The sequence below is a fragment of the Pristiophorus japonicus genome, chromosome 12 (genome assembly GCF_044704955.1).
Source record: "Pristiophorus japonicus isolate sPriJap1 chromosome 12, sPriJap1.hap1, whole genome shotgun sequence".
NCBI lineage: Eukaryota > Metazoa > Chordata > Chondrichthyes > Pristiophoridae > Pristiophorus > Pristiophorus japonicus.
Window position 1 is genome coordinate 25,615,257 of NC_091988.1, and position 27,596 is coordinate 25,642,852.

Sequence of the window (27,596 nt, forward strand, 5' to 3'; positions counted from 1 at the left end):
ACGACAGCCAGGATGTTGTCAGGGCCCATAGCATTTGCTGTATCCAGTGCGCTCAGCCATTTCTTGATATCATGTGGAGTGAATCGAATTAGCTGAAGACTGGCTTCTGCAATGGTGGGGATGTCAGGAGGAGGCCTATATAAATCATCCACTCTGGGTGAAGATGGTTGCAAACGCTTCAGCCTTGTCTTTTGCACTCGCGTGCTGGGCTCCTCCATCATTGAGGATGGGGATATTCATGGAGCCTCCTCCTCCCGTTAGTTGTTTAATGGTCCACCACCATTCATGACTGGATGTGGCAGGACTGCTGAGCTTTGATCTAATCCGTTGAGAATAATAATGAGCATTTTTAATTCATATGAAAATTGTATCTGTAAATTTCAATATTCTATTAATAAAAACATTGAGCACTGAACAAATATAAAAAGGATCAGTCCACAAAGTTTAGTTGAGTAGCCATGACTGCGAACATTAGAATAGAAATTTTTCTTGACTATCCGTTTTAGTCCTCCACTATCTACGAATATTACAAAATTAATAGGATTGTTAACAAAGAGAATTCCTTGTAACATTGAAGATTATTACATTGGAATGTGTGTTCAAAAAAGGAATAGGGTGAGGGTTTTGAAGAGTCTGAATTGGCGATTAGATTATTTCTATCCTCTGGAGTTAGTATATAGTATAGTTTGCATTAAAAATCCGAATAGGAGTGTTTTGTGCACAGATGTTCTAACTGGTCTTCGTAACATTTTCTCCAGCTCCTTCTATACCTTATCACAACAGCATAGCCAAAAGGGTGGATTGATGACTTCTTCCCAACTTTATTTAACAGAACTCATTTCTCTATCAATGAATCTTTAACAATGCATTGCTATTAATATAATTTTCACCAACAATAAGTACAACACAACGATAATAAAATGAAGCCACAATTGCATGATGAGAAGTCACTAAAGAACTTTAAATTATATAGTTTGGATGCTAGGAAGCAGATTTATTGTTGGTACAAGGAGAATCTATGTAGCAGGATCATTAAGATCTTGATGGTGCAGCCCTGTGAATAAATACACCCTAATATTCCATTTATACTCCACAGCCGCTTTTATTTCAAGCAGTTCCATGTTACAGGTTGGCTCCCAGTGTACTCAATTTGTACCATTTACACTGTCTAATAAAAATGGTAGTTACACTATTCCTTCCCCCGTAGCCTCAGAAAACCACGATCTCAGCTTCTCCAGTGACGGTCGGTTTCTCATTTATATTGCATAGCAGCTCAGACTTCAAAGGGGATAGTATGATGTACATGAAGGGATTTGGCGATAGTGCAGGAAAGTGGATTTGAGGTACAAGATCAGTCATGATCTTAGTGAATGGTGGAGCAGGCTTGAGGGGAGGTATGTCCTACTCTTGCTCCTATTTCTTTTGTTTTGTGAAACAGCACTACTGCTATCAGAGGAGCCAAATACAGTATCAATCCACACTGGAGCCCTACTTGGTTACATTACAGATTCTCCAACAAATATGGGATGGCTCAGATATTGTAACTTGTAGCGCCTGCTGTACAGTTTCATTGGTGGTTGCTATTTGGAGTAAAAAAAATCTGTAATATTTAACTGCTGTGCGAAGCAAGTGTTCACAGATGGTTAGCGATACAACAATTTCCTCCCATTTTTCCTGCATGCACCCCGGGGAGGAAACACATTAAAATGATGCATTTTAGGAAGAAAAGATTAATTTCTGAACTTACCATTCTTGTTTTTATAATCCTGGTTCCTTCAAATATTCTAGTTGTGTTAGCTAGTAAAAGAACAAAAAGATTCTTTTAATGTAAATAATAAACTCAAAACAACCAAATTTATAAATTAAAAAAAGTTATAAAAGAAGCCATGTTGAAATGTGTATCTCCTGTTCATAACTGGTTGGTGCTGAAAATGTATTCAGCAAAGTACATTTTGATCTTGGTTTAAAAAGACAGATTACCTATTTTGTACTATCCTGTTTATAATTAAAATGTTATACACACATCACACATTATTTAGTCATGAACGACGGAAATCATGCAACCAAAATCTGATATGGCAGGTGCTGAAAAAAAACCAGACGTACTGAGCACACACAAAGGACTCAGGACACTGCAGATAGGCAGTGTCAGACATTGTCTCCTGCACCTATGCCGTCAAGCCCTAGGATTTGCATCCATTTGTTTTGACTTACAACTAACTAATCACTCAATAACCACTCCCCCTAACCACTGCAACACACACACACACACACACATACATCACATACAAACACACACACACATCACATATAAACACACACACACACACAAACGATTCTCTTACAGGACCCATATGGTATTCAGAAAAAGTATATCATTGGAAGAATGAAGACCTTACAGATAGGCCCCAACGATTTTAGATTTACATAAGAACATAAGAAATAGGAACAGGAGTAGACCATACGGCCCCTTCGAGCCTGCTCTGCCATTCAATACGATCATGGCTGATCTGATCATGGACTCAGCTCCACTTCCCCGCCTGCTCCCCATAACCCCTTATCCCCTTATCGTTTGAATAAATTTAAGACAGAAATAAACAGTTTCTTAATGTCCCAGCTTCCACAGCTCTCTGAGGCAACGAATTCCACAGATTTACAGTCCTCAGAGAAGAAATTTCTCCTCATCTCTGTTTTAAATAGGCGGCCCCTTATTCTAAGATCATGCCCTCTAGTTCTAGTCTCCCCCATCAGTGGAAACATCCTCTCTGCATCCACCTTGTCAAGCCCCCTCATAATCTTATAAGTTTCGATAAGATCACCTCTCATTATTCTGAACTCCAATGAGTAGAAGCCCAACCTACTCAACCTTTCCTCATAAGTCAACCCTCACATCTCTGGAATCAACCTAGTGAACCTTCTCTGAACTGCCTCCAAAGCAAGTATATCCTTTCATAAATATGGAAACCAAAACGGCATGCAGTATTCCAGGTGTGGCCTCACCAATACCCTGTATAGCTGTAGCAAGACTTCCCTGCTTTTATACTCCATCCCCTTTGTAATAAAGGCCAAGATACCATTGGCCTTCCTGATCACTTGCTGTACCTGCATACTATCCTTTTGTGTTTCATGCACAAGCACCCCCAGGTTCCGCTGTACTGCGGCACTTTGCAATCTTTCTCCATTTAAATAATAACTTGCTCTTTGACTTTTTCTGCCAAAGTACATGACCTCACACTTTTCAACATTATACTCCATCTGGCAAATTTTTGCCCACTCACTTAGCCTGTCTATGTCCTTTTGCAGATTCTGTTACGATTTTTTTTCGATTTTTGCATCATAGGGGGCGAAACCTGATGTCTGCGCCAGTTTTTCCACATTTATGCAAGTTTGGCCAACTTATATTTTTCCGAGGATGGCGTATGTGACTACTCCCAAAAAAACTTCTGGGCACTTAAGAAAAACCAACGCACGTTAAAAAATTGGCGCAGAAAGACGCCATTGTTTTTAGGCAATGTTTTGGAGGGAGTCAAGAAGACGAAGAATATGCATCATGAAGATTAATTTTTCAAAGTCAAAAGGGAGAAAATGGAAGTCTAAAGCAATTCTTTAATTTTTTGATTTTTTTCAAAGTACCACGCCACCACTGAACGTCTCCTCAGCGGGCTCGAGGGTCGGAGTGTCGGCCGGCAGAATCGCTCCCTCGCCCGGACACCGGGACTCGGGGCTCGGATTCAAAAGAAGCCTGGGGGGGGGGGGGGGGGGGTGGGGGGAGGTGGGGGTGTAAGCCGAACTGAAGGGATGAGAACCCTTAGTCTATACAGCAGCTTCAAAAGAAGCCCGTCAGGGGGGAGTGGGGGTAGTGGACACCGAACCTGTGTCCGGGCGAGGGAGCGATTCTGTCGGCTGACCCTTGAGCCCGGTGAGGAGACGTTCGGTCGGTGGTACTTAGAAAAAAATCAAAACTTAAAGAATTGCATTCGACTTCGTTGCCCCAAATGAATGCCTAGCTTCCCGTTCTAAGCAAGCCTATTGCACAAGCGCAGACCAGGGTATGGGCCATACCAGGGCGTCGACCTTGGGGAGGGAGAGAGAGAGGAAAGAAGGTTTGAGTACATTCTCCTGCTGTTTTGAGCTTTGTGCAAAGCTACAATTTAATTGTGGGGGCAATACTGACAATGCCATATCTCGTGCAAGGCTTCTGCATAATGGTGCTGCGAAGGAGAAGCTTGATTAGACATCAACGCATGAGGAACCTCAGAGCACATAGGATGATGGGCAGGAGGCCTTACCCACGTCGGGTATATTGAGACGGGCGTTCATACCTGCACCTGAGTGATGCAGATTGTGTGAGATGGCTGCGTTTCCGCAAAGAAGTTGTAACTGAGATCTGAGAGTTTATAAAAGCAGACCTGCAACCTAGAAGCGTCAGGAGGACTGCTTTATCAGTTGAAATAAAGGTTACAGCTGTACTTTCATTTTATGCATCTGGATCATTCCAGGCCACAACTGGGGATGTGTGCATCATTTCTCAACATGCAACACACATCTGCATTCGGCAGGTGACTGCTGCACTTGGAGGAATGACTACATAAAGTTCCCCATGACCGCCCAAGCAATGTGTGATAGGGCCGTGGACTTCTCCAGGATTGCTGGCTTCCCAAAGGTATAGGGTTGCATTGATTGTACCCACATCGCCTTGCGAGCATCTTTGGAGGATTCCAAGATGTACGGGAACAGAAAAGGCTTCTACTCCGTGAATGTGCAGCTCGTCTGTGACGACACGCATCGCATCATGGCAGTTGATGCGAGATACGCTGGGAGCACCCATGATGTGCTCAACCTACGCAAGAGCGCCATGTTTCAGCAGCAGTCGGAAGGGCAGAGCTGGCTGCTGGGAGACAAAGGGTATGGCTTCGCCACCTGGCTCATGATGCCCCTACGCGTAGCCTGGACGGAAGCTGACCAGGAATACAACATGTCGCACATTGCGAGACACAGCATAACAGAGAGGACCATTGGCATCTTGAAGCAGCGTTTCCGATGCCTGGACCATTCCGGAGGCTACTTGCAATACTCCCCTGAGATTGCAATACTCCTCTGACACAATACTTACTGTTGTGTGCTGCAAGCTGCATAACTTAGCCAACATGAGGCAGCAGCAGCTGGTAGTAGAAGACCCAGCTGAGGTGAGAGTGGCCGATTATGAGGAGGACCAAGCAGATGATGAAGGGGAGGAAGAGGACGAGGAAGCCATGCAACTACCTGAACCTGGAGCACGACGGCGGAGGAGGGCGGGCTGTCATGCCCCTTTAACAATTGCTCGAGCCTTACGCCAACAGCTCATCCGTGAACGCTTCGTTACCTGAAGGTTCAGCGGCAAATATTCCAAATGGACCATGTTTACTGTTTGGACCTGTTCCATAATGTTGTGTTGTGTTAATGGAACAAATAATGGAAATTTTCAGGGACTGGCCCGAATTAATTATTTATGATAAGCTCCCAGTCCATATTGGGCTGAAGCTCAATGGGATAGGGGTGGGGGTTGGGGTGCGCGATGAGGTGTGCAAAGCAGGAAATTACGCATATTAGCAGGTCTTAAAGGCTTGCAGCTAAAATATAACGGGATGCATATGTGCAAGATGAAAATGGTCACTTTGAAGATAAAAATAGTTTTTTATAAAGGCTTTAAAAGCTGTTAATATTTTTGAAGTATATTTCTTTACGAGGCAAAAAATTGTCTGACAAAAGCTAGTGGCAGGCATGTGGACTATACAGTACCTGGACACCATTATATGGCGAGAAAGGAGATTCTTGCAGTGATTTTCAATTGACGACTGCCCATTTTTCAGCTGAAAAATGGTCACTCGGCATTTAAAAATCAGAGGGGAGAGGCACCTCGGTTGTCCTAATGATGCCCAAGGCCCACCTGAATCAACTGTCAGGCTGACCTGTAAATGGGCTTGCCTGTTTCTGGTGTGAGGCTTCTTCAACTTCAGCTGCAGCACCCTGATTGTAATTATCAGGTATGAATGGGTGGATTGTGCACTCCGCATGCTCTGCCCATTTGTGGCAGGCTTTGATCAGTTTAACCAGTGGTTCTTAGAGACTGCTCAAAAAATGGCCCAGGAAATTATTGGGCCGTAATTTGCGGCCCTTACAGGTGCGTACGAGGTATGCGCGCACCTGTATGGGCCGGGCAGGTTTCAGATTTAGGCATGCGCTAAAACCCAGATTTGTCAACACAGATCGTACTAATCCCTGAGAAAAGGGCATGCGCGGGCAGAGAGTTGGGCTCTTTGCCCAACTTTTGCTCAGCGAATGCGCGTGAAATTCTTATGCCTGGGGAAAGCAGGCGTAAGACCTGCTTTTATCAGTGTAAGAGTTTTAAAAAACAGAAAAATAACATTTTATCAATAATTGAAACATTTAAAACCTGTGAAATAAGGTAACTTTATTTTTTAGCCCTTTAAGACATGTAAATTTAAATGCCATTTTAATTAACTTTAAATATGTGATTTTGTATATATTTGAAGTGTAGAGGTATTTTCTGGGGTATTCCCATTCATTCTTATGGGATTTACAGAATCCCAATAAGTATGAATGTGGATTCCCTTCTGTCATTCATTTAAGTGGATGCTACATAAGCGGTGAGAGATTGTGGCGGAGGCGCAGTGATTGTTTTGTGGTGGAGGAGCAGCAAGAGATCGTGGCGGAGGAGCGGCGTGAGATCGCGGCAAAGGTGAGGCGAATGTTTGGTGGAGGAGCAGCGAGAGATTGTGGCGGAGGTGTGGCAAATGAGGGTACGGGGCCCAGAAGAGCCGAGGGCCCGAGGAAGCACGGGCCTGCCCACACTGCAATATGTGTGTGCACTAGGTCCATGCAGCAGTGCAGGTCTCCAGTCATCCTGGTTAACCCTTGCCACCGGATAAAGGCCTAGCTCTGTCAAGCCCATGTGGTGGCTGATGTGCAACAGTCACCACACAGTAAAAAAATTCATGCACAGACACCTTCCACACCCTCAATTGGAGTTCAGGACTGGAACATCGGGTCCTTCATTGAAACACCTGTGAACTCGTGGAAGCAAGTCATCCTCGTTCGAGGGACTGCCTATGATGATGTCATTGGGCCAGCCCACGTGATCCCAGGGGTGCTTGAAAACCGCGTGCACCCAAGATACATGGGCCTCTTCCCGCGGACACCCGGAGAGGCCCAGTACCGCAAGTCTCTGTACCTCTCGGACCACCAGGTACGCGAGCATTTTATTTGTGGATGGAAGGCATTTCCCCGCGGGAAGCCTCCGACCGCAAATTCAGGGCTGTAAAGTTTTATTTTTGTGGCGCCAGGAAGAGCAGTAGTGCTTCTTCCGGAGCCCCGCAAAAAAGTTGGCCTATTCAAGGCCCCTCCAGGCTTGCTACCAACACCCCCCCATCCAGGCCGACCAGCCAGACAGCTCAGCATGGCAGCTGACCAATTCCAAATGGCGAGCTGCAGAGGGGTGCCCACCCATAGCTCACTGGAGGCAGTCAAATTAGTGCTGAACCAAAAAAGATTCTGCCTCCCGACACAGGCTTTGGGTGGACAGCATGGCGTGACCATTTCTTCACCATTTCTTGACCATTTTGGCAGAAGTCGAAGATTGCCACCACTGCTCCATAAGGTAAATGGGAAGAGGGTTGCCCTCCAGTGCATTCTCCCCAAAGGACAGCAGTGCGGCATGTCTTGCAGGAGGTGGCAGCCAGGTTCAACGCTTTCTACAGTATCGACACAACTTGGGAACAGATGTTAAAGAAGATATCATACCTTATAGAAGCTGACAGGAAGACCATCAAACAGTAACATTAGCAATGTAGATAACCCAAATATGCATGCCACAAAGTACTGCTGCCAACCAGTCCATGGCAAGCCCTGTAGTTTTAGTCTCATTATCTAATGAAGGATATACTTGCCTCAGAGGGAGTGCAACGGCGATTCACTAGACTGATTCCTGGGATGAGGGGGCTGTCCTAAGAGGAGAGATTGAGTTGACTAGGCCAATTATCCCTTGAGTTTAGGTGAATGAGAGGTGATCTGATTGAAACGTATAAAATTCTTCAAGGGCTTGACAGGGTAGATGACGGGAGTATGTTTTGCCTGGCTGAGGAATCTAGAACTGGGGATCACAATCTCAGAATAAGGGTCAGCCATTTCGGACTGAGGTGAGGAGAAGGGGAGAGAGACGTGGTGACGTGATGACGCGATCGCAGTGGCCACTTTACACCGCCCCCAACTTCCGCCCCTCAGGTGTTGCCACCGACCCCATTAAGAGCAACTTCCGGATCCGAATAAAAAAAACAAAGAGCAGAATTTCGCTCAAGAGGCGACCTCAATCACAGCTGCAGTAAAAACCATTGAAACTGGGTGCATGCGCCCCGTTTTGGCCGGAGGGAAATTTCGGCCCCTAGTGGTAGCAAAGCTGAGCCCAGTCCAGTCCTTACCCAATGTTTACACACAAATATCTGCAACACCAATTGTTAAACAGACATGCTTATTGTGCATGCTCCAATCACTGAATATACAATTGTAAAATGATGCCTTTTTACAAATGTAGCACTTCAGTCTTGCCCTGAACAATTGCTTCCATCTTATTTGAATCATCTTTAGAATTTTATGTCTGGCATTTCTGTTTTTAAAACCACAGGTTGCCACACATTAATTTAAATCTGGTTTCAAATTACTTCATCTGTCCCTCATCCTTTGTGTATGGATAGCCAGCCAGCACACATCCATCTAGTTCTAGAAGCAATGTCATCTATATGCTATTTACAAAGCCCAATGTGTTTCCAAGCACATCTTTATCATGGTGTAGAATACATCTGCAAGGAATAGATAACTACATTTTTGTCATTCCATAATACAACTATTTCATTACTGAACTCTGCATTTGGCAAGAATAAAAACTGTCATTATGAGTTATGGGAAAGAAGAGCAAGACAGAATGAGAGGAAGGATGAAGCAGGGTCACTTATAAGCCAGTAAATCGAGGCAGAGGAATAAAGAACATAAGAAATAGGAACAGGAGTAGGCCATACGGTCCCTCGAGCCTGCTCCATCATTCAATAAGATCATGGCTGATCTGATCATGGACTCAGCTCCAATTTCCCGCCTGCTCCCCATAACCCCTTATCGTTTAACAAACTGTCTATTCCTGTCTTAAATTTATTCAATGTCCCAGCTTCCACAGCTCTCTGAGGCAGCGAATTCCACAGATTTACAACCCTCTGAGAGAAGAAATTTCTCCTTATCTCTGTTTTAAATGGGCGGCACCTTTGTCTAATTCTAGTCTAGTCTCCCCCATCAGTGGAAATATCTTCTCTGCATCCACCTTGTCAAGCCCCCTTATAATCTTATACATTTCGATAAGATCACCTCTCATTCTTCTGAGTTCCAATGAGTAGAGGCCCAACCTACTCAACCTTTCCTCATAAGTCAACCCCCTCATCCCCGGAATCAACCTAGTGAACCTTCTCTGAACCGCCTCCAAAGCAAGTATATCCCTTTTGTAAATATGGAAACCACGCAGTATTCCAGGTGTGGCCTCACCAATACCTTATATAGCTGTAGTAAGACTTCCCTGCTTTTATACTCCATCCCCTTTGCAATAAAGGCCAAGATACATTGGCCTTCCTGATCACTTGCTGTACCTGCATACTATCCTTTTGTGTTTCATGCACCAGTACCCCCAGGTCCCGCTGTACTGCAGCACTTTGCAATCTTTCTCCGTTTAAATAATAACTTGCTCTTTGATTTTTTTTCTGCCAAAGTGCATGACCTCACACTTTCCAACATTATACTCCATCTGCCAAATTTTTGCCCACTCACTTAGCCTGTCTATGTCATTTTGCAGATTTTGTGTGTCCTCCTCACACATTGCTTTTCCTCCCATCTTTGTATCATCGGCAATCTATATCATTAATATAGATTCCAAATAGTTGGGTATTATTGAGTATTTTTCTTTAAAGTGATTTTGCAGTGATTCACTGAAAAATTTGACGAATCCACATGCGATTATCCCATGGAATTAAAAATATTTATTCACTTAGGAATTGATCACAATTGTTCAATCCAGAGTAAAAAAAATTGCATTTATATTCACTTCATTGTGTTATAGACCAGAAATAGGCCATTTATTAAGGTTAAAATGAACACAAACATTTCAAAATTTGATCAATTTTCTCATGTTGACTCACCTTGAAACAGCATTGTCTGGCTAAAATCACTTTGCAGATCATTCTGACACACAGCTTGAACACGAAACAGATAGAGTTTATCCAGGGAGACATGATTGATAATTGCTTCCTGTATTCGGAATACAAGAAAATAAATTACTTATTGCATATTCAGTTAATAAACTGTTGGAGCAATTAGAATAAGACAGTCTTGAAAATACTAAACCCTCCAGGCAATAGCTTGCAATCTTTTGATGATTTGAAATACAATCTACAATCAGCTACATACTCTAGATTAATTAGATAGAGTTCAAACAAAACATAGAAAAATAGGAGCAGTAGTTGGCCATTCAGCCCTTCAAGCCTGCACCGCCATTCAATATGATCATGGCTGAACCTCTATCTCAACACCATATTCCCGCTTTCTCCCCATACGCCTTGATGCCTTTTGTGTCTTGAAATCTATCTATCTCCTTCTTAAATATCAGTGACTTGGCCTCCACAGCCTTCTCTGGTAGAGAATGCCACAGGTTCATCACCCTCTGAGGGAAGAAATTTCTCCTCATCTCAGTCCTAAATTTCCTACCCTGTATCCTGAGACTGTGACCCCTTGTTCTAGACCTTCCAGCCAGGGGAAACATCCTCCCTGCATCCAGCCTGTCCAACCCCATCAGAATTTTAAACGTTTCAATGAGATCCCCTCTCATTCTTCTAAACTCTAGTGAATACAGGCCTAATCGACCCAATCTCTCCTCATACGACAGTCCTGCCATCCCAGGAATCAGCTGCCTCTGTGGCAAGTATATCCTTTCTTAGGTAAGGAAACCAAAACTGCACACAATACTCCAGGTGTAGTCTCACCAAGGCCCTGTTATAACTGTAGTAAGACATCCTTGCTCCTGTACTCAAATCTTCTTGCAATGAAGGCCAACATACCATTTGCCTTCCTAACTGCTTGCTGCACCTGTATGTTTGCTTTCAATGACTGGTGTACAAGGACACCCAGGTCCCTTTGTACATTGACACTTCCCAAGCTATTATCATTTAAATAATACTTTGTCTTTATGTTTTTCCTACCAAAGTGGATAACTTCACATTTATCCGTGTAATACTGCATCTGCCATGTGTTTGCCCACTCACTCAACCTATCTAAATCGCCTTGTAGCGTCTTTGCATCCTCCTCACAACTCACAATCCCACCTAGTTTTGTGTCGCCAGCAAACTTGGAAATATTACATTTGGTTCCCTCATCCAAATCATTTATATATATTGTGAATTAGCTGGGGCCTAAGCACTGATTTTAAATACAATCCTTTTAAATATTAGCAAAGATAGTTAAAAGATTCAACAAACAATAGTCTATTCAAAAAAAAGAGAATATTCTTGCCCAGTGGGATGTAACTATTCTCAATTCACAAAGTTAGAAAGATACATAAAGACCTAATATAACTGTGGTCTGGTGCAAAATCATTATCCTTCAGGCACTAGGAAATAGATTTATGAACAGATACATCAATGTCTTCTATGTATTAGTGTGATTAAGCTACAATAAAATGAACATATGCAACAAGAAGTATTGCAGTGTAATTTATTCCACAGCTAATAAAGTCTAATTTTTAGTAAAAACATACAGGCATTTTGCATAATTTCATAAGTAGAAATTCTGACTCAGTGTGGTAATAAAACCCTATTTGTTGCATGCAGCTGTCTCTATTTAAAGGCAGGCCATGGCCCTGTACCAAATAAATAGTATTCAACAACTTTTGGTTTTATTCAACATGCTGAACCTGAATGGCTTTTGGTGAAGTCCTAAGCAAAGTCCATGTTGTTTTGAAGTTTGCCCTATAAGGGAAAAATATTTTTTTTCTTACATTTTATGATTATCCCAGAGAGTCTGCAGCTTGCAAATGGGAGCATGGCAGTCACTTGGCACACCAACTGATGGTAGGTCACCTAGAGCAGCAGAGTCTGAATGCTTACAGACGCGAAGCAGCCAGAAGTGTCAGCATCAGGTCCAGAGTTGGCATGTCACATTAACAATGTCTGGTGTAAAATATTTCACAAATATGTGGTAATAATCTCGCAGCAGGTTGCCAAATTCAGTCTTGCTCTTGGATACGTAAAGTATTTAAAACATTGCGCAAGTCCCAATGTTAATGAGCGACACTGCACTAAAATTTCAAATGACATGGTAACTGAGCAAGCCAGTAACCTTGGACTTTGTGTCTGGCATAGCTATTCGGGTGATATCTGTTACATGATGACCACTACCTTCACTACTACTCCTTGTAACAGGACTCGAAGGTTGGGAAAAGAAACTGTCAACAAAAGGTAGGAGAATTTGAAAATTTTATGGAAACTTACTCATAAAATTGTCTACATTTTTGTTGGAAATCTGTCCAATAAGTTTTGTTCCAAGAAACTGACCCTCTTTCAATAGCCTTGAGTTTGAGTTTTGTTCCTTTCCTAGACCTTGATTTGTATAGCCGGGCATGCTCGTTCAATATTTTTCGTCCTCTGTGTATTGCAATAGAGTGAGAGGGAGGAAGGAGCGGTTTGTAAGAACGTACAGGTTAGAAAGTAATTTCTGTTACTTTCTTGTTGATTGCTGTGCGTAAAGACATAGCTGCCATGGGTGAATAACCCTCACTAGTTTTAAGCTCTAGCCTGCGTGTCTAATTGATCACTGGTCCTGGGCCTGCTTCAGCTGGTTTTAATATATATATATAAAACCCTGTCGGTTCTGAACATACGCAGCTTTAGTATCTGGGGATCTTAGTGCTGGATATTTTGCAAAGTCTTCAACTCATCATCATAAAAATAAACTTTTAAAACCTTAGCTGTGATTTCCAGTATCAAAATCGAGACTCTTGCCTGTTTGTTTAAATCATAACCCAAGTTAATATGGGATTTGCTTTGTGTGGTGAAAATGTTAATATTGTTCAACCAAGGACTGGTTGAAAAACATTGGGCCCGAAATTCAGCAGCGAATTTTTTTCGTGGCTGGGCCACCCCATATTCAGCTCCAAAAGTGAACAAATGGGTTCCAGCACTAATGAACCCTTCTAAAGTGGGTTTTTCAGCGGCGTGACCGTCATAATTTGAGCGTTATCACCACTGAGAAATTCAGCATGCAGATAAGGGTTTCGAATGAGCCAGCTGCTCCCTGGCCTTTTTAAAGGTCAGGGTTTGCAGCAAGGTCCTGAGGGTGGAAGGAGGTTGGAAGGATGGCTGGTGTAAGAGGTGCAAGGAGAGCCAACAGGTTCACTGATATGGAGCTGGAGACACTGATGGACAGTGTGGAGGTCAGAAGAAGAATATTGTTTCCTGACGTGGGGAGACCTGGCAGACAGGCAGCACATAATGCATGGAGGGAGATTGCAGGGGAGGTGTCAGGCACCTCCTTATATGTGAGGACGTACCCTCCCAAGAGGGTGCTGGCCAGTCTGCACTCGGCCCTTCCAGGGTGGCGATGAGTCGACACCTCCTAGCTCTGGGGCAACGGGATCTCCTCCTCCTCAGGTGGTGCTGCTGGCTCGACCTCCAGTGGCTGTCCCATCATGATGGCCAGGTTGTGCAGCATGCAGCAGACCATCATCATCATAGGCAGTCGCACGGAATCGAGGAAGACTTGCTTCCACTCCTTTGTTGGCTGAACAGTCCAATACGAGAGCCACAGACTCTGTCACAGGCGGGACAGATAGTCGTTGAGGGAAGGAGTGGGTGGGACTGGTTCGCCGCACACTCTTTCCGCTGTCTGCGCTTGATTTCTGCATGCTCTCGGTGTTGAGACTCGAGGTGCTCAGCGCCCTCTCAAATGCACTTCCTCCACTTAGGGCGGTCTTGGGCCAGGGACTCCCAGGTGTCAGTGGGGATGTTGCATTTTATCAAGGAGGCTTTGAAGGTGTCCTTGTAACGTTTCCGCTGCCCACCTTTGGCACGTTTGCCATGAAGGAGTTCTGAGTAGAGCACTTGCTTTGGGAGTCTCGTGTCTGGCATGCGGACTATGTGGCCTGCCCAGTGGAGCTGATTGAGTGTGGTCAGTGCTTCAATGCTGGGGATATTAGCCTGAATGACAACACTGATGTTGGTGTGCCTGTCCTCCCAGGGGATTTGTAGGATCTTGCGGATCTTGGTGGTATTTCTCCAGCAACATGAGGTGTCTACTGTACATGGACCATGTCTCTGAGCCATACAGGAAGGTGGGTATTACTACAGGCCTGTAGACCATGAGCTTTGGTGGCAGTTTGGAGGCCCTGGTCTTCAAACACTCTTTTCTTCAGGCGACCGAAGGCTGCACTGGCGCACTGGAGGCGGTGTTGGATCTCGTCGTCGATGCCTGCTCTTGTTGATAGGAGGCTCCTGAGATATGGGAAGTGGTCCACGGTGTCCAGGGCCACGCCGTGGATCTTGATGACTGGGGGGCAATGCTATGCAGTGAGGACAGGCTGGTGGATGACCTTTGTCTTACGGATGTTTAGTGTAAGGCCCATGCTTTCGTACGCCTCAGCAAATACGTCGAATATGTCCTGGAGTGCAGCCTCTAGAAACCCGTTGAGGAGAGTACTGCAAAGTGCCACCAGTGCGGTCCAGGCACCGGAACCTCTGCTTAAGGATGCCTATGCACTGCTCGTTGATGCACGTTGTGGCACGATGAGCGTCATTGTATGCATGCTCTGGCGCTGTCCTGGGGTTCCGCAGTGGAGTGAGCAGCCAAGTGGACGGGGGATATCCCTTGTCCCCAAGCAGCCAACCACGATCCTGATTCGGGCCGGTGAAGATGGCGGGCACACTGGTCTGGCACAGAATGAACGAATCATGGCTGCTGCCTCCCTTGCCTGCTGCCTGTCTGCACAGTGCTGACGGCGATGTTGTCTCCTGCGTGCCGCCCTGCTTCTGACCAGGTGTATCAGGTGTCGCCTTCCCAACACTCCTCCCATCCTCAGGGTGAGCTCTACAAGCAGGTCTCTGCAGCCCACAGGACTCCACTAAAGAGTCAGACCTGAAAGTTGTGCAAAAGTACGTGCAAATCTCTGAGCAGCACTCAAGAGCCAAAACAATTAATAAAACTATTGAAAGATAAGTACAGTGGATGCCGTAATCTTAAATAACAATACTAAAATTAATAAAACTATTTCCCTACCAAAGGGCCCCGATCGCGGTGTCCCATTCGAGCACCGACTCAAATACCTCGCGGGGGCACCGCTGGGAAAAGGCTTACCTTTTTGCAGCTGAAAATCCTGGTCCTTGTCGCTTTCCAGCGGCCCGCACGCTGCAGAGCTCACCGCTGGAATGTCTCCTTTACGGTGGCTTCACCGCGCCGTTTCCAGCGGAAGTGCACACCGCTCAAATCCCCCCCGAGCTGAATTTGGCTCGGGGAGGGAAAATTATCCGACCGCGGCGACCCATCGATTTTTCCGTCGACCGCCCAAACTCCGCGGTAGCCGTCCCTTCGGGGACGGTGAATTTCGGCCTCATTTAGTCTAATTATTGCTTCTTTTTTAATGAAATTTAACAGCAGGCGATATTAACATTTGACACTTAAACAAATGGCCCACGAGTCCTTACAATCTGCTCCTCAAAGCCCAGACAACAAAGTCCTCTTTTTTTTTTTGCTTGTATTTCTTGTTGGTATGTGATTTGGAATTTGTGCGCCTGGAGGTTTGGAAAGGGCTATTTTGGCAATGTGGCATAATAAGTTACAGACCCACAGATTCCCAGATAACACAGTTATCTCATCTCTTTACAAAGACAGGGAGGATCACAGGAGATTGTGCGGCAAAACCAGTTGCTGAAATAAACTAAGGTTTCTCTGTTCTAAAAACAGAAAATGCTGCAAATACTCAACAGGTCAGGCAGCAGTTGTAGAGAGAGACACCTTTCTGATGAAAGAGTTAACTCTGTTTATCTCTCCGCAGCTGCTGCTTGACCTGCTGAGCATTTCCAGCATTTTTAATTTTTAGTTCAGATTTCCAGCATCCGCAGTATTTTGCTTTCATATCAGGTTTCTCTGTTCGTTCTTTGGAAGTGCTCTGAATTTATGAAAGTATTTGAGGAAGTGAAAACACTCTAGACTAGAAATTAGTTTTTTGGTCAAAGTGGTATTTTTTTTTAGCAATTTTCGCCAAAATGACCGCTAATCACACCACCATTTTTTAAAGGCCTAAGTTTTGTTACAAAATGCAGCTAGCAGTAAAAATCGGCGTTGCACGGGGATTCGTGGCAGAAACCGCGGTCCTCGCCAACTTTAGTCTGAGGACGATTACCGCTGTGAGAGAAACCTTGGGAGGGGGGAAAACACCAAAATAAAAAGGCAAAAAACAAAAAAATACAAAAATCACAAAACATTCAGTGAAAAAGAATTAAAAAATAAAAACTTTCACTTATCTTTTTTGCAGGTCTTCACACATACCCGCTGTTTTTGGGGCAGCAACACAGGTTTTTCTCGGGTGTTTTTTTTCGCCCAGAATACATACGGGTGCGCCAAAAGTTCAAATGAAGGCGGTGGCGGTATTTTCAGTCTTGCACGCTGGCGGTCCACTTTTCAGTGGTATTTCAAAACCACCGGCGCAAGACTTTGGTGAAACTAGCGGGTCACCGTTTTTCACCAAAAACGGCGAAATATCGCCGAAAAAAACGGGTGCAAGGTTGGTGAATTTCCAGCCCATTGTCCGGAACATAAAGAGCTAGGGTTCACCTATAAAAGTATTCTGTGACTTGGAAATCAAAAATATCGAGAGTGAAAAAGAGTAAAGAAACTGCGGAATTGTGACAGGTGGTTCTGGAAGTGGTGCGTTGGGAGCATGAAAGTGGTAGGAGGAGGAGGCTGGTGTTCGGAGGGTGGTTTTACAGTTTAGCAGAAGTAAGATGGCAGTGGCATGATGTGGAAGCAGTGGGGAAAGGGGCTGCTGGATGATGATGATGTTTCGGAGGGTAATTCTGAGAATGGGAATGGCGGAAAGGAAAGCTGTGTGGTACTGCTGAGATAGCACTACAATCACACTCGAGGCTGTGACTGGGAATCTGCTGCAACTTCTTTTAAAATACTGGCACAGAATTATTGCACACAATGGTATAAAATGGCATCCTTTTACTGTCTACTTTTAATATCATTCATAATAATACTGAATTAGAAACTTTGTTTGAAGCATTAGTGCAGGTTATCTCCCATTAATTTTGAGCAAACTGAAATGTTTTGCGTCGAGCTGATTTTAAATTCTGTGGGGGTGAAATTTGGTCGCGTCTCTGTTGCGGCATTAATCCAGGTGGAACGGTATTTTTAGCGCCTTGAAAAGGTTTGTGCCTCTTGCCCAGAAATTTGTCAGAAGCGATCGAAGAGCTGACAAGAGGCGATAAATCAGCCGTTGCACACCAGAGCTGGGGGGAGGGGGCGGGCGATAATGAAAGTTTGGTCGGTACATTTGACGGGCCCACTGCGCATGCACGGAACTCTGAATCAGATTCCGGGAAATGCCGAGTCTTAAAGGCACGGCATAGTTTTCGAAATCACTTGTTTTCAACCTGTACTGTTATGTCTGTCTGCCGCTTCAAACTCGGAGGCTCACGCACCGTGCTCTGTGTAAACGTTGCACTGACTGTGACCTCCGAGGGAAGCGTTTCCTCATCCCTTTAAGTAGCCACAAGTTAACGACTCTGCAAGCCTGTACCGACTGTTTTTCCAGACGTTGTTATTGGTGGGCGCTCAGTGAGGCGCACACACCGAACTTCGCGACCCAGGTGCAATCGTGCACATTGCACCAGTGATTGGGGCCCAGAAGAGGCGAGGGTCCAGGGGTAGCATGGGCCAGCACACACCTGCGATATGTGTGCGCACTAGGTCCGTGCAGCAGAGCTGGTCTCCAGTCATCTTGGTTAATCCTTGCCACTGGATCAAGACCTAGCTCTGTCAAGCCAGTGGTGGCTGGTGTGCAACGGTCACAACACGTTAAAAAAAATCCACGCACAGGCATTTTCCACCCTTCAAGATTTAGTTTGGATCTGGAATGTTAGGTCCTTCATTGAAACACCTGTGAACTTTTTGGCATGGAAGCAAGTCATCCTCGATTCGAGGGACTGCCTATGATGATGATGATTAAGAATATGTCATGATCGGCCAGGTGCTAGCAGTTTGCGCCCACAGTGAACTTGAATGAACTTTCTATTGGGGCGCTAAAAGCTGCACGCCCGGTCACTAATCTCTAACGCTCGCATTAACGCTCCCTCTGGCCGCTAACTGAGGCTTTAGACAACCGAAAATCCAGCCCTATGTATTCCAGACAGTTGAATGAGGTGAATTCTGTTTAGGAATGTAACTAGTTAAAAATGGTCTTAGAATAAAATCTCGGGTTCATCAGTCTTCTCCCCATTATGGTACAATGGGCAATATCAGTATAGTCCAGCTTCTCCATGATGGTACATCGTGACGATCCAACAGCACTCTGCTAAATTCTATCTCATCCAACAGAGCAATTCCATTACACACTAATCGAGTACGACCTAAAAGGCCTGCAACATGCCAGAGAAAAAATCGCTTTGTTTTAGTTTTCTTCATTAAACTGCTTGCTCGTGTAATAACAGCAAAATCTTACTTAGTTTTATCCATAGTGAAAGTGAACTATACAATAAGAGTGCATAAATTAAAGCAATGTTTTTCACATGGGTCCATAATTAGAACATTCAATATTAACCGTTGCTCCATGTAAATCAATTCATCAAATTTCTCACAGGGTAAATAATCCAAAGTTAACAAAATGGTGTTCTTTCTGCCACCATCTTCTCATGTGATATATTCTACCAGTTCTCCATTTAATTTAGATAAGCATCTGCACAAGAATAGCCAGTTATGACAATGGGGAGCACAGCAATACATCATAGTCTTGACTACATTTTGATTGATTCCTGCAAAAGTTCTTAAAATGCATTATCTATTAATGCAATCCAGATAACAATATTTTTGGAAGAAATTGAAAACAGAAATGGAAATGAACAAAAGAAACCTTCAACTGCAATGAATAGATGAAATCTGATTCTATTACACAGTATGACAGCTCACAGGACAGCGTCTGAGGAGAAGGACAATGACGCTTTGTATTCCTGAATTTTCTGTGTACATGAATGTAATGAAGTTTTTTTAAAATACAATCTATCAATTAAAAATAATTTTGGAATTTAACTAAAACATTACCAAAGCTAACAACTTACCAAATACAATAAGGACTTACAAATATATGAATCTACAGGAAGGACTGCGGCAGTTTCTTGCAGAATTTATTGGAATTACTGGCCGAAATGCTGCTTCCTGCTGTTAGAATAGTCCAGTTTAATTTATTACATACATTAAAATGTAACAGATTGCAATGCATGACTGATCAATATGAACAAACCTAACCTGTCCATTAGCAAACATCTTTTCCAAATATGTGCGAGGACGACATATCTTCACCACTCTTCCTGGTAACCACTTTAACCATTTATGGCAATGGTTCTTCACTCTCACCTTCTGGTTTAATTTCACACTTCTCTCTTTTACTCTACCTTTATCATGATTCTCTTTCTGTCTTAATTGTGTCTCTTCTACGGACTGTGCCAAATTTGGCTTTAACAATGAGAATCTGGTTCGTGGCTGTCGTTTGAGTAACAACTCTGCTGGTGTTCTATCAGTAGTTGTATGAGAAGTATTTCGATATGTAATCAAAAAATTAGCCAATTTGTGATCCAATGACAACTGTCGTTTCCTTGGATTTGGATCTAACATTTGTTTTATGAGGGCACGTTTTATAATTTATACAGTGCACTCTGTTGCACCATTCGAAGCAGGATGGTATGGTGGAACCTTGGTATGTTTCACACCAGTTTTGCTCGTGAATTGTGTAAATTCTTCTCAACGAAATTGTGGTCCATTATCCGAAACAATTTCTTCAGGGAGGCCAAATGAAGAAAATAATTTTTGTAAAATGTCCAATGTTTTACTTGTTATTTTCCACATTGGAAACACCTCAACCCACTTCGAATGGCTGTCAATCACAATGAACAATTGTTGTCCTTCTAACTCAGCAAAATCAATATGTAGCCTTTGCCACACCCTGGGAGGCCATTTCCATGGCTGTAATGGTACTGGTGGTGGTTGCTTGCTCACCGATTGACATGTCGTACACTGACTCACGATGTACTCTATATCTTTATCAAGACCTGGCCACCATAAATACCTGCGTGCAAAACTCTTGGTCAAGCACATTCCCAGGTGCTGGTCATGGAGGTCTCCTAATAATTTGGACTTGAATTTACTTGGTATAACCACTCTTGCACCCAACATGATACAATCTTGATCGACTGATAATTCATTCCTACGAATGAAGAATGGATGTGTATCTTTGTCTATTACCTGGTTTGGCCATCCATTTGCAATATAATCATACAACTTTGACATCACTGGGTCACGTTTGGTTGCTCTGCCAATCTCTTCAGCTGTGACTGGCAGTTCATCAATGTATGAAAAATAAAACACTTCTTTCCTATCGGGTGTAACTTGTGATGGGGAAGGCAATCTAGACATTGTATCAGCATTACTGTAATCAGCTGATCGTTTGTATTCAATATCATATGTATATGCTGACAAAATCAAAGCCCATCTCTGCATTCGGGCTGCAGCTAATGTTGGAACTGGGGACTTTGGATGGAGGATTGCTGTTTGGGGCTTATGGTCCGTAACGATGGTGAACTTACGACCATACAAATTTTTGTGAAACTTCTTGACCCCAAAAATTAATGCCAAAGCTTCCCTTTCAATTTGCGCATAATTACTTTCACTGGCACTGAGAGTGCGTGAAACAAAAGCAATTGGTCTCTCTTCCCCACTATTTAATACATGAGAGTTTACTGCCCCAACTCCATATGAAGAGGCATCATATGCTAGCTTAATCTCCTTAGATATGTCATAGTGAACAAACATGGTGCTCTCTACCAATTTGCTTTTACACTCCTTGAATGCTGTATCGCATTCTTTTGACCACTTCCAAATGACCTGTTTTTTCAAAAGTTCATTCAGTGGATGTAATACTGTAGCCAAATTTGGTAGGAACTTCCCATAATCACCAGACTGATTCCCGGGATGGTGGGATTGACCGATCAAGAAAGACTGGATCAACTGGGCTTGTATTCACTGGAGTTCAGAAGAGTGAGAGGGAACCTCATAGAAACGTTTAAAATTCTGACGGGTTTGGACAGGTTGGATGCAGGAAGAATGTTCCCAATGTTGGGGAAGTCCAGAACCAGAGGTCACAGTCTAAGGATAAGGGGTAAGCCATTTAGGACCGAGATAAGGAGAAACTTCTTCACCCAGAGAGTGGTGAACCTGTGGAATTCTCTACCACAGAAAGTAGTTGAGGCCAATTCACTAAATATATTCAAAAGGGAGTTAGATGAAGTCCTTACTACTCGGGGGATCAAGGGGTATGGCGTGAAAGCAGGAAGGGGGTACTGAAGTTGCATGTTCAGCCATGAACTCATTGAATGGCGGTGCAGGCTAGAAGGGCTGAATGGCCTGCTCCTGCACCTATTTTCTATGTTTCTATGTTTCTATAATTGTTCAAAAGACCCAAGAATGAATGAAGTTCAGTGACATTCCTGGGAGTGGGTGCATTTCTGATTGCATCCAATTTTTTCCATGGTTGGATGTAAACCATCTTTGTCTACTCTGTACCCTAAGTACTCCACTGAGTTTTTAAATAACTCACACTTACGAGCAAACACTCGTACTCTGTGCTTCTCTAGCTGTTTGAGGACTTCATTCAATATGTTATTATGAATTTGCCTATTTTGTGCTGAAATTAGTATGTCATCCAAATAACATACTACCTCTTTAATACCTTGCAAAATCTGGTTCATCACCCCTTAGAATATGGCAGGGGCAGAAGACACTCCAAACGGTAGCCTATTAAATTGATATAGGCCTAGATGAGTATTTATAGCCAAACACGACTTGGACTCCTCATCTAGTTCAAGCTGTAAGTAGGCATTCGTAAGATCCAGTTTTGAGAAGATCTGACCACCTGTCAGTGTTGTGAACAAATGTTCTATATTCGGCAATGTATTAGGGACATTACCCTCTAGAACCTGGTTTACGGTTACTTTATAATCACCACTCAATCTTACTTTACCATCGGACTTAGGTACAACAACAATGGGTGTAGCCCAATTACATCGATCTATCTTACAAATAATGTTCTCAGTCTCTAGTCTTTTGAGTTCTTGCTCAACTTTCTCCTTGAGTGCATATGGTACGGAACGTGGCTTGTAGTAAACCGATCTAGCGTCCTTCTGTACCCTGACACTTGCCTTGAAGCCTTGGATCGGACTGCCCGTTTCGCAGAACACCTTCGGATACTGCTTGATAACCTCATCCGTTGATGAAAATCTCGCTTCCACACAGAAAATCTTACTCCAATCCAGCTTCAGTGAGCTCAACTAATTTCTTCCTAGTAAGGCAGGCTTGTCTCCTTTCACTACTATTAGAGGCAAGTTCTGAAATTGATCTTTATATTTCACCGGTATGGTAATACGACCTACCACAGGAATTTTCTCTCCCGAGTAGCCTCGCAGCTCTATCTTGGATTTCTCCAGTTGGAAATCACGCAATTTGTCGAGGTACATTGACTCCGGTACTACACTCCATTGGTATCTTGAATCCCGCAACTTCTATGTGGATTTTGATGCTTTCCGAATCGCTGTCCGTTAACCTCGTGCTCCTGATGACGTGTAACTCTAACATCTCCTCGTCCTGTTGTTGTTCTTCCATGCTATGTAGTCTCTTGGGATTTCTACTCATAGCTTTGAACGCTGGACTCATAGCTTTGAAAACTGGCTTACCCTTCAATCGGCATGCCTTCGCAAGATGCCCAGTCTTCCTGCAGAAGAAACACTCTGCCTTCACGTATGGACAACCTTGAGCAATTTGTCCCAGGCACCTATAGCACAACTTCGACGCTCTGTTAGAATTTCCAGTTTCTGAGACTTTGGGCCCCCACCATCTTTTACCTTGAACCTGCAGGTGATTTACCTCGGTTGACTGACAACCGTAATCATTATTTAATTCTTGGGAATATTGTTCGGCCATGCCCATCGATCTCACTGTCTGACAAGCAATCTCAAACGTCAAGTCATCCGTCGTCAATAACTTCCTTCTGATCGCATCATTTTTCACTCCACAAACAAGACGATCCCGTAATGCTCGGTTTTGAAAGTTTCCAAAATTAGTGCATCGATAGCTTTTTTAATGCTACGATGTAATAGAAACATAGAAAATAGGTGCAGGAGCAGGCCATTCAGCCCTTCTAGCCTGCACCGCCATTCAATGAGTTCATGGCTGAACATGAAACTTCAGTACCCCCTTCCTGCTTTCTCGCCATAACCCTTGATCCCCCGAGTAGTAAGGACTTCATCTAACTCCCTTTTGAATATATTTAGTGAATTGGCCTCAACTACTTTCTGTGGTAGAGAATTCCACAGGTTCACCACTCTCTGGGTGAAGAAGTTTCTCCTCATCTCGGTCCTAAATGGCTTATCCCTTATCCTCAGACTGTGACCCCTGGTTCTGGACTTCCCCAACATTGGGAACATGCTTCCTGCATCTAACCTGTCTAAACCCGTCAGAATTTTAAACATTTCTATGAGGTCCCCTCTCATTCTTCTGAACTCCAGTGAATACAAGCCTGGTTGATCCAGTCTTTCTTGATAGGTCAGTCCCGCCATCCCGGGAATCAGTCTGGTGAATCTTCGCTGCACTCCCTCAATAGCAAGAATGTCCTTCCTCAAGTTAGGAGACCAAAACTGTACACAATACTCCAGGTGTGGCCTCACCAAGGCCCTGTACAACTGTAGCAACACCTCCCTGCCCCTGTATTCAAATCCCCTCGCTATGAAGACCAACATGCCATTTGCTTTCTTAACCGCCTGCTGTACCTGCATGCTAACCTTCAATGACTGATGTACCATGACACCCAGGTCTCGTTGCACCTTCCCTTTTCCTAATCTGTAACCATTCAGATAATAGTCTGTCTCTCTGTTTTTACCACCAAAGTGGATAACCTCACATTTATCCACATTATACTTCATCTGCCATGCATTTGCCCACTCACCTAACCTATCCAAGTCACTCTGCAGCCTAATAGCATCCTCCTCGCAGCTCACACTGCCACCCAACTTAGTGACTGATACTTTCATCAATCTTTTGATTCCGAATCCCAAAACGATAGCTTTCAGCAATTTCTAACGGTTTGGGGTTATAGTGCTGCTCCAGCTTCGTTAAAATCTCTTTAAGCGTTGTGTCCTTTGGCTCGTCAGGCACAAGCAGATTTACAAGGGTTTCGTATAATGCCGGACCTGCCTCTGATAAGAAGATCGCTTTCTTACGTTCCAACACAGCCCGGTTCTGGACTACATTGTCTGGAACTTCGATTATGTTATTTGCAATGAAATACAATTCTAGCCGATTCACATATGCTTTAAAACGTTCCCGGTCGTGTCTATATTCACCCAAATATCCCAATACACCTGCCATTTTAATCTCTAGCTGTTCACACCATGTGCTGTATTTTACCTCAGATTTTGTAGCTTTTTTCAAAGACAGAAACTTCCAAAGTCTCTCTGTCGGCTGGCTCATTCCTTCACCAACAAAATTTAAGCTTTAAATCATCCGAAAAATCCCATCCTCATCGCCAAATGTGATATCTTCACAGAACACAGCACACACAGCTTCTCAACATGGCAGGCAGCTCTCTCGGAAGTCTCCGGAATTGCCTGGTTCTGTTTAATGATTAACTCTGCACTTGCAGTACACAATACGTCCACATCCACAGTGTGGAGTTACAAACATTACAAGCTTACAGACATTACAATGACTATCTGTATCTGTCCAATTTTCTGAAAGTTCCATACCTTGTGCGAGCTTCCTGCAAGCAGTTTTATCAGTATAAGCTTCAAAAGCTCTCAATTCTCCCAGACTTCCCTATGTGATGCAATCTCTAATTCCAACCACTCTACAGGTTCAGCGTCGAGAATCCGGAACCCTCATGACCAAGGCCGTTCCGAATTTCGGGCTTTTGCGGATTTTCGATCGTCTTTCTGGCATCACGAATCCAGAAATACCCGAGCCCAGGTTGGGGTATTTCCGGATTTCAGTACATCAGAAAGGCTGTGGGGGGGGAGGGGTCCCCGCCGGGGAGCTGTTCGGTCCGCCGGCCCCGTCGATGAGGTCTCTGGACGGGCCCCGCCACCAAAGAGGTGTTCGGGCCGGGTCCCGCCGAGGAGGAGATGTTCGCATGGGTCCCGCCATGGATAAGGTGTTCGGGCGGGCCCCGTCAAAGAAGTGTTGGGGCCGGCGGGCCCCATTGCAGAGGTGTTGTTGGGGCGGGCCGGTGAGGAGGCCCCGAGGTAAGGGCAGCGGCGGCGGGCAGGGCGAGGCGAGGCCCGAGGTCAGCGGGTCAAGATTCTGGAACTCCGGATTTTCGACGCTGCAGCTGTATATACAAAAGATCGTTTGATAACAACATCCATCAACCTCTCAAGCCTGAAGATTTCCATTGACTGCAATGGGAATTTGAGTCTTCGGCAGTCATGGCCTACCACCCATCTCCATTTCTTTCATATAAGATACCATTTGTGATGCCACATGGTTGGTGAAAACATGACTTGATAGCCATTTTGTTTTTCCTGCCTAACCTTATTCAGGTATTCTGCAAAAACCTCAAAGTTAAATAAAAGTAAAATTTTTGGAACATGTATGTTTTGAGTAATTCCAATTTATGTGCTGATTTTAGAGATGCCCCATCTAAATTATTGGTACATGCTTCCAATTTCGTTTCATTGGCCTTCCTTCAATTCCACCCATGAATCAATTATAGCCCCCAAAAAACAATCTAAATTTCCGAGAGATAAATAACCTGCTTCTCCATTATTCACGGACCACTTGCCTTGGAGTTATGTCGGACGATGCGTGGCTTTAAGGTTTATTGGGTACCTGCTTGTTTATCTTCATGCCTAAGTTATTGGCTATCAATACATTTATGTTCCATATATCTATAAATTCTACTTCAATTGACATAATCTCTGAATTTCTTCCTCAGACCATATCAAATGGTCCTTTCTTTGGCTCCACTTTTACAATTCCCTTACTATTATAATAAGAGCAGGATGCTTATGCCTTAAATGTTAGCCAAAAACAGCTTTAGTCAGAAAAGCCTCCAAACAAGCTTGACCGTGAAATGCTTCTGTCTGTCTCTCCAGGTATACGCTTAGCAAAATGACAAGCTATTGATTGGTAACCACCCCCCTTTCTACCACATTCAGAACAAATAGTTATATATCGCTGCAGAGAATTCTTTATTTGAAGATACTGGTGCATTGCCTCAAATCCGGAATCCTCGGGACTGAGGCTGTTCCAGATTCTGGGCTTTCGATTTGCTTTCTGCCATCACAAATCCGGAAACACCCGAGCCCAGGTTCGGATATTTCCGGATTTCGGAACGTCAGAAAGTGTGTGTGTGTGGGGGGGGGGGGCCGGAGGGAGGGAGATTCCCGCCGAGGAGCTGTTCGGGCCGCCCAGCTCCGAGGATGTTGTCATCGGGCGGGCTCTGCTGAGGATGTTGTTGGGCGGGCCCCACCGAGGAGCTGGTCAGGTGGGCTGGCGAGGGGGGCCCCCGAGGTAAGGACAGAGGCAGCGAGGTGAGCGGCGGCGAGGTAAGGGCAGCGGTGGTGAGGCAGGTGAGGCGAGGCCCAAGGTCGGGCAGCCGTGGGGGCCCCGAGGTCGTCGGATCCGGATTCCGGAACATTTTACACATTCCGGACGACCCTGCCACCGATCATCCCAGAGTCTGGATTCCGGATTCTCAACGCCGCATCTGTACTAAACAAATATCGCCACAGCAGGATAAAAGTTAATCACAGGGCTAACAAACAGAGACTGCCTGCTGGATATTTAACTAATATTTTCACTGGATGGGTTTTATCCCTTCAGATGAATGACTATATTATATCTTCCAAACATTTCCGTTATTATTGCCTCAGGAGATGCTGTTATCATCCCACATATCTTCCTGTATGGAATTAATAGAACAGCTGCATAGTCCAAAATCCCAAATTTCCACATGTGCTAACTCAACCGTAGTTGTCTCCTCATCTACATAGGTTTCCACCTCCCAGAAATGGACTCCAAATTCACCGATTGGGTCATGGCACTGAGCCTTCAACTTAACACATTGGTCCATTAAATAAATTAAATTAATGCCCAAACACCCAGCCCAAGATAGAAGTCCTAGACAGTGCCGCAAGAAATTCAACCACTTCATTCGGATGGTCAAGGTGAGTGCAGGTTGAACCTCCCTTATCGCGCGGAGGCAC

At 44.2% G+C, this 27,596-nt stretch overlaps 1 protein-coding gene across 1 annotated transcript in view; it reads right to left on the minus strand.

Moving 5' to 3' along the window:
- LOC139276752 (receptor-type tyrosine-protein phosphatase gamma-like) overlaps positions 1-27,596 on the minus strand; it is an 824,375-nt gene that overhangs the window by 137,904 nt on the left and 658,875 nt on the right. Inside the window, exons 10-11 of the mRNA XM_070894762.1 lie at positions 10,227-10,335; positions 1,748-1,797 (exon numbers count right to left, since the gene is read on the minus strand). Of these exons, the coding sequence (XP_070750863.1) occupies positions 1,748-1,797; positions 10,227-10,335 (159 nt within the window). The remainder of the gene's footprint in view (positions 1-1,747; positions 1,798-10,226; positions 10,336-27,596) is intronic.